The sequence below is a fragment of the Microtus pennsylvanicus genome, chromosome 6 (assembly GCF_037038515.1).
Source record: "Microtus pennsylvanicus isolate mMicPen1 chromosome 6, mMicPen1.hap1, whole genome shotgun sequence".
In the NCBI taxonomy this organism is placed as follows: Eukaryota; Metazoa; Chordata; class Mammalia; order Rodentia; family Cricetidae; genus Microtus; species Microtus pennsylvanicus.
Window position 1 is genome coordinate 27,953,773 of NC_134584.1, and position 13,007 is coordinate 27,966,779.

At 46.7% G+C, this 13,007-nt stretch overlaps 1 protein-coding gene across 2 annotated transcripts in view; it reads right to left on the minus strand.

Annotated features, from left to right (window-relative positions):
- Nucleotides 1-12,523, minus strand: part of Nadk2 (NAD kinase 2, mitochondrial) — a 47,273-nt gene extending 34,750 nt beyond the window's left edge. For both annotated transcript variants that reach the window (XM_075975914.1, XM_075975913.1), the window contains exon 1: nt 12,128-12,523. In XM_075975914.1, coding sequence (XP_075832029.1) covers nt 12,128-12,385 — 258 coding nt within the window. In that variant the 5' untranslated portion in view covers nt 12,386-12,523. The remainder of the gene's footprint in view (nt 1-12,127) is intronic.
- Nucleotides 12,524-13,007: the final 484 nt, after the last annotated feature.

Sequence of the window (13,007 nt, forward strand, 5' to 3'; positions counted from 1 at the left end):
CACACCGCTGAGCACACTCTCCTCAGATCTCTCACACTCTATCTCCACACTAGCTCACACACCTGAGCACACTCTCCTCAGGTCTCTCACACTATCTCCACACTAGCTCACACACCGCTGAGCACACTCTCCTCAGGTCTCTCACACTCTATCTCCACACTAGCTCACACACCGCTGAGCACACTCTCCTCAGGTCTCTCACACTATCTCCACACTAGCTCACACACCGCTGAGCACACTCTCCTCGGGTCTCTCTCACTATCTCCACACTAGCTCACACACCTGAGCACACTCTCCTCAGATCTCTCACACTCTATCTCCACACTAGCTCACACACCTGAGCACACTCTCCTCAGGTCTCTCACACTATCTCCACACTAGCTCACACACCGCTGAGCACACTCTCCTCAGGTCTCTCACACTCTATCTCCACACTAGCTCACACACCGCTGAGCACACTCTCCTCAGGTCTCTCACACTATCTCCACACTAGCTCACACACCGCTGAGCACACTCTCCTCGGGTCTCTCTCACTATCTCCACACTAGCTCACACACCTGAGCACACTCTCCTCAGGTCTCTCACACTCTATCTCCACACTAGCTCACACACCGCTGAGCACACTCTCCTCAGGTCTCTCACACTCTATCTCCACACTAGCTCACACACCGCTGAGCACACTCTCCTCGGGTCTCTCACACTATCTCCACACTAGCTCACACACCGCTGAGCACACTCTCCTCAGGTCTCTCACACTATCTCCACACTAGCTCACACACCGCTGAGCACACTCTCCTCAGGTCTCTCACACTCTGTGTCCACACTAGCTCACACACCGCTGAGCACACTCTCCTCAGATCTCTCACACTCTATCTCCACACTAGCTCACACACCTGAGCACACTCTCCTCAGGTCTCTCACACTATCTCCACACTAGCTCACACACCGCTGAGCACACTCTCCTCAGGTCTCTCACACTCTATCTCCACACTAGCTCACACACCTGAGCACACTCTCCTCAGGTCTCTCACACTATCTCCACACTAGCTCACACACCTGAGCACACTCTCCTCAGGTCTCACTCTATCTCCACACTAGCTCACACACCGCTGAGCACACTCTCCTCAGGTCTCTCACACTCTGTGTCCACACTAGCTCACACACCGCTGAGCACACTCTCCTCAGGTCTCTCACTCTATCTCCACACTAGCTCACACACCGCTGAGCACACTCTCCTCAGGTCTCTCACACTCTGTGTCCACACTAGCTCACACACCGCTGAGCACACTCTCCTCAGATCTCTCACACTCTATCTCCACACTAGCTCACACACCTGAGCACACTCTCCTCAGGTCTCTCACACTCTGTGTCCACACTAGCTCACACACCGCTGAGCACACTCTCCTCAGGTCTCTCACACTCTGTGTCCACACTAGCTCACACACCGCTGAGCACACTCTCCTCAGGTCTCTCACTATCTCCACACTAGCTCACACACCGCTGAGCACACTCTCCTCAGGTCTCTCACACTATCTCCACACTAGCTCACACACCGCTGAGCACACTCTCCTCAGGTCTCTCACACTATCTCCACACTAGCTCACACACCGCTGAGCACACTCTCCTCAGGTCTCTCACTATCTCCACACTAGCTCACACACCGCTGAGCACACTCTCCTCGGGTCTCTCACACTCTATCTCCACACTAGCTCACACACCGCTGAGCACACTCTCCTCAGGTCTCTCACACTATCTCCACACTAGCTCACACACCGCTGAGCACACTCTCCTCAGGTCTCTCACTATCTCCACACTAGCTCACACACCGCTGAGCACACTCTCCTCAGGTCTCTCACACTCTGTGTCCACACTAGCTCACACACCGCTGAGCACACTCTCCTCGGGTCTCTCACACTCTATCTCCACACTAGCTCACACACCGCTGAGCACACTCTCCTCAGATCGTGTCACTTCCGCACTGCCGCCCTCAGGTCTGGACCACATCAACTCTGCCGTGCACAATGGAAAAACTTGCCTGTGGATTCTCTGAACTGATCCCTTAAAAGTTAGATAAACTCCCATCAGATCCTAATCATCAAGACCTGAGAGTCACCTTCATCCTAATCCCCAAACACAACCAAAACCTCATACCTCTGGCTCGCTCCATTCCTATGAAGACAGACTGGATTCTCAGCATTAGCAGAGGGTGCTAACTTAGAATACAGTTAACATCTGCCTGTCTCACCCAGGCTACCTGCATGACCTCAATACACCGATGGTTGAGCACTAACCATGCCCTACTAACATTAGAGGTGGAGAGAACAACCAGCATTTCAATTAAACAGAAAGTAAAATATTCTATCAAATTGGGTTACACTGTTTCCTGCAGCATTTTACTCCAATTAAAACAAGTCACAATGTCAAGTTTCTGACTGGATCACAAAGTTTCAGTTTTTGTTGGCTAAAAGATGAACTTCATTCTTTGTTCTCTTCGCCCATGCAAACTCTTCCATCCTTCAACATTTAGTAACATCCTAAAAGTATAAAGTACCATTTTACTCTTACCATACTGGTAAAAAACGTGAAAGCTTGTTAAGTGATGGTGGTAATTTGTAGATTGGGGAATTCATCCAATGCTTATGAAAAACTTACTTTTAGTTAGAATTGTCCTTAACAATATGAAAACTGGGGCTAGCAAGACAGTTAAACTAGCAAAGACACCTGCCACTCAAGCCTGGTTTTATCCCTGGAACACGTGAAAAGGTGGAGGGAGAGAACCAACTGTACAAAGTTGTCCTCTGACCCCCACCTATAAGCTGTGACATGTGCGCCCACACACAAACCATGTATGCACACACACATACACACAATGATATTTTTAAAGGTAAAATAGAACAGCTGCAAACAATCTGTGATAATCCCAAAAGAGGACTACTACAAAGCAAACACTACGTAGTGAATGCATTTGTATCAAGACAGATAACTTTTCAAAACAACAGTAAATAAATGCAAATTTGTAAAGACCAGGCACATGTTCTAAAGCCTGTATCATTGCTATAACTTTTTAAACATGCATAAAATTTTATATATTTTTGTAGAGAGTCATATAAATATAAAACCATCTGCATGATAATGTATATGCCTAACACCCTCACACAAGTAGAGATTACCCTTGGAATGGTGGGAGCAGAGAGACTAGCTAGATGAATAGGGCTATACTGTTAATAGTTACCATTCTTTTTTTTTAATTAATATTAAAAGTATTTAATATTAATAGTAATTTTGGCTTCGAGTATTCTATGTGTTTCTTTTAGTTTCCCTTCAGTTTTTTTTTTTGTTTTTTTTTTAAATTTATTTATTTATTAAGGATTTCTGCCTCCTCCCCGCAACCGCCTCCCATTTCCCTCCCCCTCCCCCGATCAAGTCCCCCTCCCTCATCAGCCCAAAGAGCAATCAGGGTTCCCTGACCTGTGGGAAGCCCAAGGACCGCCCACCTCTATCCAGGTCTAGTAAGGTGAACATCCAAACTGCCTAGGCTCCCCCAAAGCCAGTACGTGCAGTAGGATCAAAAACCCACTGCGATTGTTCTTGAGTTCTCAGTATTCCTCATTGTCCTCTATGTTCAGCTAGTCCGGATTTATTCCATGCTTTTTCAGACCCGGGCCAGCTGGCCTTGGTGAGTTCCCGATAGAACATCCCCATTGTCTCAGTGTGTGGGTGCACCCCTCGCGGTCCTGAGTTCCTTGCTCATGCTCCCTCTCCTTCTGCTCCTGATTTGGACCTTGAGATTTCAGTCCGGTGCTCCAATGTGGGTCTCTGTCTCTGTCTCCTTTCATCGCCTGATGAAGGTTAATATTCATGAGGATGCCTATGTGTTTTTCTTTGGATTCACCTTCTTATTTAGCTTCTCTAGGATCACGAATTATAAGCTCAATGTCCTTTATTTATGGCTAGAAACCAAATATGAGTGAGTACATCCCATGTTCCTCTTTTTGGGTCTGGCTTACCTCACTCAGGATAGTGTTTTTTATTTCTGTCCATTTGTATGCAAAATTCAAGAAGTCCTTGTTTTTTCCTGCTGAGTAATACTCTAATATGTATATATTCCATACTTTCTTCATCCATTCTTCTGTTGAAGGGCATCTAGGTTGTTTCCAGGTTCTGGCTATTACAAACAATGCTGCTATGAACATAGTTGAGCATATACTTTTGTTGTATGATAGGGCCTCTCTTGGGTATATTCCCAAGAGTGGTATTGCTGGATCCAGGGGTAGGTTGATCCCGAATTTCCTGAGAAACCAAAACACTGCTTTCCAGAGTGGTTATAAAATGGGGCACTGAGCTGAACAGAGAATTCTCAACAGAAGAACTTCAAATGGCCAAAAGACACTTAAGGTCATGCTCAACTTCCTTAGCGATCAGGGAAATGCAAATCAAGACAACTTTAAGATACCATCTTACACCAGTCAGAATGGCTAAAATAAAAAACACCAATGATAGCCTTTGCTGGAGAGGTTGTGGAGAAAGGGGTACACTCACCCATTGCTGGTGGGAATGCAAACTTGTGCAACTACTCTGGAAAATAGTTACCATTCTTACAAAAAAGCAAATCTAAAGAAGGGCAGGAAGAGCTCATTTGGGAAAGTACTTGCTACACTAACATGAGGACCTGACTCACTCCCAAGCACCTAAACAAAGAGTTGCTGGTCCTCACTTAGGAGCCCAGAGCTGGGAAGCAGAGACTGAGGACCCTGGAGCTTACCACGATCTAGTGTAGCCTAATGGCGAGCTCCAAGCCAATGAGAGACCTCCTCTGAGAGGGAGCTACAAAGTGTTTCCCGAGGTTAATTCCCAAGGTTATCTTCTGGCCTGACTCCTCATGTGTGCAGGAGATACATGAGAACATCCATTTAAAAGGTTCTGAAGCAAATATGCAAAAATGGTATCTGCTACGTCTAGGTAGTTAAATACATACGTATCTGTATTTTGCTACTGTGAAGTTTTCTATAGGCTTGAAATATTTCCTAACTGAAGATCACAACACTAAACACTTCACAAAAAAAAAATTATTTAAAGGTTGTAAAATAAAAAGAAAAGAACCCTCAAGGTTCTTTGCTCCCCTTTATCTCCATCCTTCCTAATAAGCCTCCTTTTCCATATGCTCATGGACTACAGAGTTAGAACACCATGAAATGGATTTTCTCCAGTCACTGGAAACTAGTTTTTGGTCCCTGGTTCAGTACATTGCTGGTAAACAGCTACTTAACAAAGTTAGTCGGGCTTGTGGGATGGCTCAGGGTGAAGGCAGCTGACTCTGCCTGACTGGCAACCTGAGGATGATACCCTGGACCCACATGATGGAAGGAGAGAACCACCTCTCTCAATTTCCACAGACCTCCAGACCTGCCATACCACTAAGTATAATAAATGCAGAAAATAAAAAAAACAGGTAATGAAAAAACAAATTAAGTCAACTAAAAAAACTTTCTGGGTGCTGATAACTCGTATTACACCTTTGCAAGGTTTTATTTAAACAATGGTTACACTTGTGTTTGCCGTGTGCCTGGATGTGGAGCTGGAGGACAATTTGAGAAGGTCCGTTCTCTTCTTTCATCTGTGTGTCCTGGGTATCGCACTCGGGTCCTCAGCCTTGCTCTACCCACTGAGCCATCTCGGGAGCCCTGGCAAGTGTTTATAATACTGACTTTGATGTTATATTCTCTATCACAAACAAGCTTCATGAAAGAGGAAGCACTTCAGAACCAGAGCTACCTCAAAGCAACTACGAGAAGAGAAGAGAAGAGAAGAGAAGAGAAGAGAAGAGAAGAGAAGAGAAGAGAAGGAACGAACCCCACTCCATGAAGCTGGGGAACGTAGATTAATGGCAGATCACTACCTAGCAGGCACAAGGCCCTGGGTTTGATGCCAGCAGTGTAAAATTAACTAATTACCACTTCACAGTATTAAAATAACACCTTTTAGTTCACCTCAGTGATCTTAAAAAAAGCAACGTGCAGGGGCTAGAGAGATGGCTCAGTGGTTAAGAGAACTGGCTGCTCTTCTACAGGACCTGAGTTCAACTCCTAGCACCCACATGGCAGCCCACAACTGTCTCTAACTCCAGCTCCAAGGGACCTGGCACCCTCACACAGACATACATGCAGGGAAAACACCGGTGCACACAAAATAATAAATTAATCTAAAAAGAAAAAAAAGAAGAAAAGTAACTGCTTTGGAATGACAAATCAATGTCACACCAAGCATAAAACTTTCAGTTGGGTGCCAATGCAAATGTGCTGTAGAAATTGGTCTAATTACCTGCACGATGAACATCTAGTGGGTGATCATAAGGGAAAAACATGGTATAATATCTCTAAAGCATGAAATAACTGTCACTGTGGCTGGTGTTTGAAATTACGTATTTCTGTTACATGTTAGAAAGAGTGAAATAAAGCCAACTTGAACTTCTCTGGTTACAACATCAGCATGCATCAGTGAACAAATACCTGCATCTATGCAAAACTTCTTTCCCACAATTAAGATCACAGGCAGAGCGATCATCAGGGTTTGGAAAGCAAAGCTACTGACACTCATAGGGTTGTCCACACACTCAAGCGAATGCCTCCCCAGGTAATACATACTGTATTACCAGCGAAACTAAAGAGCACGGCCACTTCAGCCGCTGCCACATGCGCTCTCTCTGTGAAGGCTCAGGGACAATCTTATTTCAGTTTAAAAGAAAACCCACAGGGCAGGCAAGCTGCAAATCCTGGCAGCTGCCCAGAGGACAAAGATGGAAAAAGAAAAGAGGAAAGTACACCGTTTGCTTGTCCGTCTTTTTTATTTCTCCAATGCAAGTATTTATAATATACTTTCGGCCTTTGGTTTCCAAATTACATTCCACAGAACTTAAAACCTTTTCTGCCAAAACAACAAAAATCATTCTTTGTTTAGTTTGTTTCTCAAAATTTGAAGCCTGAACCTACTTTTAAGAGCCCATGCTGGCAATCTCTGCCTTACCAACTAACTTGGAATACTGCCAGATGGTGATAAGGCCTGGGGTGGGAAAAAACTGGTACCAGCCTAGGGAAGAAGAGAACTGAATGTCACTCTGAAGAACATCAGAATGGCTTCCCCTAAACAGCTGCGTCTACAGAAGAAATCATCACAGACTGGTATTTTTCATGTCTTCATAATACTCAGCACAACCTTGGTACGGAGAAGCACAGAAAGTATCAAGGACTCTGAAAAGATTCTGTCTGAACTTGACATCAAAGGGTGAACAGAGAAGAACATTAAACAAACTGGGCTGCAAAGGTGAAGACCAACAGATAAAGATTAGTGAGGTTAGCAAAGAGGCAAACTTTGACAAACCACTTATAAAAAGGGAGATAAATGTTGTATGTGGTTCTTCTGGCTGTCATGACAAAAAACAAAAAGGTGACTTAAGTAAAAAAGGGATGGCTAATGTGGGTGGAGGTTGGCAGGGATGCGGTCACTCTGGCTGGATCGGCATGGTAGCCCGAGAATAAGTTCCTGCTCACATTGCTCACCATCGAGAAGCAGTAAGAGATGAACGCTGATGCTCGGCTCAGTTTCTACTTTTCCCTTTCTATTCAGTCTGCGATGTGAGGTCATGGCATGATGCTATCTACATTCCTCAGCTAAGCAACTCAGAACATCCTCACAGCCCTACTCAGAGGGGAGTATCCTCAGTGACTGCAATCACAGTCAGGATAACGAGGAAGGTTAACCGTCATCCGCACACACTCTGAGAAGAAACCTGAGAGACCTATTAGAATTTCATGCGCTTTTTGATTCGCTCTACTTTTGGGTATTTATACTAGAACTTCATTCTCATTTATATGAACACAGACATTAATGTAGTAGGTGTATTTGAAGCTAAAAAAAAACCCTACAGAATAATTTACATTATTATTAAGCAAAATGAGATAAAGTATAGAAAAAGTACCCCCCCGCCCCTGCCACCTGGGGTAGGTGAGGGAGCTGGCTCACCCCTCACCAGCTGCAGCACTCAGGAAAGTGGACCCTGTCGGCAGAGGAGAGGGTCATCCCTGAAGTGGTGAGCATGGGAGAGCTGTTCTGATCACTCATCTGTCATGTGGCAGCATGGGCGGAAAGAGACCCCCCCAACAAGGCCTGAGGCAGGTGGGAGAGCTGTCCCAGGACTCACCTGTCATGTGGTGGCATGGGCAGGAGAGCGATTCCCCACCCCCCCCACCCGTCAACACCTGAGGCAGGTGGAGAGCTGTCCCCATTGCTTATCTGTGGGTCATGTAGCAGCATGGAGTGCCTCAAGAGGGAATATAGGTGGGATCGAGATGCATGATGTGAAATACACAAAATAGTTTTCACAGAAGAAAAAACATTCCGCTATCCTTACTCATCATATACAGAGATTATTTCCAAAAGGAAACACACACACACACACACACACACACACAAACTGATACACGAGTCATTTGTGGGGCCAAAACTGAATAAAAGATGACGAGAAGGAAAGGCTGATTATACACCATTACTTTACATGGTCAACAGTTTTAATGTACTGCTGATCCATAAATAGTCCAAATTAAATCAGCACAGCCAATGAGGATTAAAATGGCTTAAGAATGCCACAATGTGAAGTTCTAGAAATAATGAGCAATGAAGTCAAAGAAAAAGCCAGGAGTCCCTGTCTACAAAGAGATTACTGAAACAGTGTTGCTCAAAGTATAATCTGGAGCCACCTGGGAAACACAGGAAACTGGCCTAAAAAAAAACTGTAGATCTCTGGGATTCATACATAGTAATTTCAGGCATATGGTTCAGAGAAGCAGAGTGTAGGAATTCTCTACCCTGAATCAGAACCATGAAAGGGAAGGTTCAGGAATCTGTACTCTGCTAAGCTCCCTGGGTGATGAAGCCTCTGCATACTGACAAGCAGAGAAGCCAAGCGGCCAGATGTTCACCCTTAGATAGATGGCTCTGGGGCCTGTGGCTGGAAGATCTCACAGCAACAAGGTTCAGTTAGAAGGCCCTGGCAGCACTCCAGATCACGTTCTTTAATGTGCTAACTACTTACGTGGCTGACTGCATAGATGTAGAAAAGAATTATCTGCCCAGTAGTTAACTACAACCTAAACCTCCCATCTTTATTTTTTCTTTTTTTTTTCAAACAAAAGGAAACAAAAGCAAGGCATTCTATCTCTACCTAAGAATCAGCTATGAAGACAATAAACAGAACAACTTAACCCAATAGACATGTCATTAAATAAACTTATTTTACCCTATTCAGTAGCTTCCTAAAAATGGAAGATGGTTCCTCTGAACCACAACGGAATGGGAGAAGCTAAGTGAAAGCTGCTCAGTTCTTATCTGATTTGTACAATCGAGTGTTTTAAATAAAGCCTTTTCGTTGGCTGACAAAGTATGTTCTGGGCAAGAAATCCTTCCCAAGTCTAAGTCTGTTTTGTTTCATCTGAAGTCTAAACCGTGACTGTCAAGGTTTCTGGTTGTTAAAGCTCCGCCTCTGCCACCAGCTTCAGGTCTTATGGCACAAACAGACTGTGACAGTTGTTTTATGCCTTTGCAATATCATGGGACTTGGAAGCTAAATCCTTAACTAAAAGGCTTCCGGTCTTCCATTCCCAAGCTAAGCCATTAATCAGCCAATGGGAAGAAAGGCAAGACTGAAATAAAGTAACACCACCAGGAAGAGCAACTGAAAGTCAAACCTTTGCCCCAAGCTGAAGGATATAGTCCTATTCTTGTACAGGCTTCACCAATTAAAAAGATTCTTCACATGATTCTTTGCCTTTCTACAAAGTCAGAAAACCAGAGGCTTCAGGACAGAAAGCTACAGGGACACTCTGGTCAACATCTACTATGTACATTTTAACAAGTACCCTAAATAGAGACCTATTTTTCACAAAAACAAATGAACAAAAAAACCCAACATAACAAAAGAGAATGCTTTCATACAAAATCATGTTACCATGATGTTACACAGTGGAATGGCATGAAACAAACACCTTGTCATTTTCTTTATAACCAATTCATGCGCTCTAGTTGGGTTTTACCCCAACAATATAACAAATGAGGTAAAATTCTTTCTGTTCCTACCCTCTACAGAATACCATGGTAGAACTTGACACAGCCTGGTGTTCCTTAGCTGCTCTTACCCAGGCTACACCTAATGCAATCTCACTCCAAATACGCCTGAACATCAATGCAAAGCCAACTCCTATCAGTAAGGGAGAAATCCAATAAAACTGCAGGGGAAAAAAAACCTATTCTGCCTCCTTCGCTTGGTGATCACAAGCCTCTGCTGTACAGCCCAGCAGTCATAATTTAAAGCGACCTTAATCTAACAGCATCACTGAGTGATGGACAAATACTAATTAGGAGATATCTCCGCTCAAAGAGGGAGTCTGAGCTTTTATAGACACCAATTACCCCTACATTTTAAGAGGCTTTATTAGTAGTGATTTAGTTCAGAAAAACAAGAGTTATTCTCAATTCAGATACTACCTGTTTTCCAGAGTCCTTGAAATCATTTCAAAATGCCAGCTCCTGCAGAAAGGGCTTGGGAGCTAGGTGAACGAACTTTTGAAAGCTAACATTGCAGTACAAATATTTCATTTCGCTCAGGAAAACAAAAAATGCAAAGGCAGTCAGTTACACAGAACCAGGGAGCATCTAGAGCTCCGGGCAATCCCACCTGTGCTGTGTAGACCTGAAGAGCACCAACTCATTTTGTTTCCTTGTTTCTTGAGTGTACCATTGTAAGCCCAGAGAGTCTTAGATGAAGTTGTGTGAGGCTAAGCATACGCGGTATTTCACAACTTCTAAAAGGTGAACCTTGCAAAGTTGGGCGGATAACCAAAAGGACACACCTCTTTTCCCAAAATAGAAACAGCACACTCCCATCTGGCCAGCAACCCCCCACCTCACACTGCCTTCATTTCACTCAACTACACCATCCACCCGGGCCAAACGGCAGATCTTCTCTACCACTGTGGATGTTTTCTATGAGCACTTCCAACACTTGGGCGAAGGGAAAAGACATTTGCACACTGACTTCTACCAAGTGACCCTCCAACTTGCCAATCAAACAAGACTGACAAGATGCCACAGCTAAGCAAAGACTTACAACGGGTTTCTCCTAGCTCCCCCAAAAATGACTATCACAAAGCATCACCAGGTTTTAAGAATAGGCAGCCTACCTATTCTTGTACGTAACTGGAAAGGGGTTCTATACAACTAATTCTATAGTCTTCAGGTGCTTGGAATCAACAATCACAGATGTTCAATAGGAGTTTTTCTAGAATCTAGAAAATTTACCTAGAATCTAGATAAACTGCTAACAGTCGATTTCCCTAAAGTTGCTGTGTAGCACAAAATTAAAATTTTCAAAACTGGGGAAGTTCAAACTCTGGGTTCAACCCCTCCCACACACATGCACACGCGTCTGGTTTTGCACAACTGGCAAGGCTCTTAGTAAATATACCACATATGTGTATCGCGGAGTCACTGTACTTCAGAGACACAGGCTCTAACTTTCACCCATTATCCATCCTGCTCACTTGTCCCTTATCTGACCTTCCTACATGAAAACACATCTCAGGTCAACTTTCCTGCCTCTCAGTCCCAGGCGCTGTTGAAACGGCCAGAGACCCTGGACCGGCGACCACATTCCAGCAGGATTTGCCCTCCTCAGGCCTTGGTCCCCGGGAGTCAAGGGGGTGTGTCCGTGGCACCGTGGCCCTCTCTCTGCCACCAGCAGCCGCGCACAGGAATGTTTTATCTAGGGGCGGCCTGGGGAGAGGTCCCAAAGCGAACAACCCTCAGGCCACCAGTACACTTTCCAGCGATCCGAGTCTGCAGAGTCTGAACTCCCGAGGCCGGGGCGAGGGCCCATGTGGCTTCTCAAGTCCCGGTACCAGGGTCCTCTCCAAGAAAGGCTCGGGACGCCAATCTCCCACGCTCGAGGGGGGTGGGGAGGCAGGCAATCGGAGGGAGGCCGTCGGGCTTTGCGGGTGTCCCGTGTCCCGTGGGGCTCAGCCGTATCCCCCACCCCCACCCCTCACTCCCCCGATACCGGCCGTCCCCCTCCAGGACCCACCAGCTGCTTCAGGTCCTCCTCCGAGAGCTCCGCGTAGCGGTACCGCTGCTGCTCGAACTCGTAGCGGGTGGTTTTCGCCACCACCACCACCCGCGAGGGGCGGAAGCCGCCGTCGGCGCGGCTACCGCGGCCCGCCAGCTCGCGCGGCTGCCCGTGCCCCAGGTGCCGCCGGCCGTCCACGCCCGAGCCCCGCAGAGCCGCCCGGCCACCCGCCACGCGCCGGCAGCTGCCCAGGAGGAAGCCCCGGTAGCAAGTCATGGTCCGCCGGGCTGCGGCTGCAGGCTCGCACTCCCCGCCGCCAGCACCACGCCGGGCGCGCAGAGGTTAAGTGCGGGGACGTGCGTGGAAAGCGCCACTAGCGGGGAGACGTGCCCAGACGCCGGCGCGGGCGGGGAGCCCCCGAGACAACCTGAGGGGGGCGGGGGAGGGGGGCGGGGAACGGGGCTGGCCTACGGGTGGTGGGTTTTATTTGTTTGTTTATCCGTTTCCTTCCTGCGCCTGCGCAATGGCCTCTCGGCCGGGCCCCACCTCCCTCTCCACCCTCGGAGTCCTCACTGTGCCCGCCCCCAGGCCGGCGCTATCAGCCAATCAGAGTTTGGGGAGGTTTGGGAGGCCGAGGGGCTGCAGGGATTGGCTGTGGCTGAGAGAGGGCAGGAATTCTATTTGGCGTTTGAGCTGCCTGAGGAAATCCAGCTGGAACCGGTCTAAGGCGGCCTAGGGGGAGCTGATGGAGTTTTGAGTGCCTGGCGGGAAAGCGAGGGCCTTGAGCATCTTCACCTCGGTGCTTTCGTTATGGCCTAGCTTTCTGGCCCCGCGCTTGGCTTGGGTGAATGTTAACCAGTGTCTGCTGGATAGCCGCGGTAAGCGATGAGGACACTGA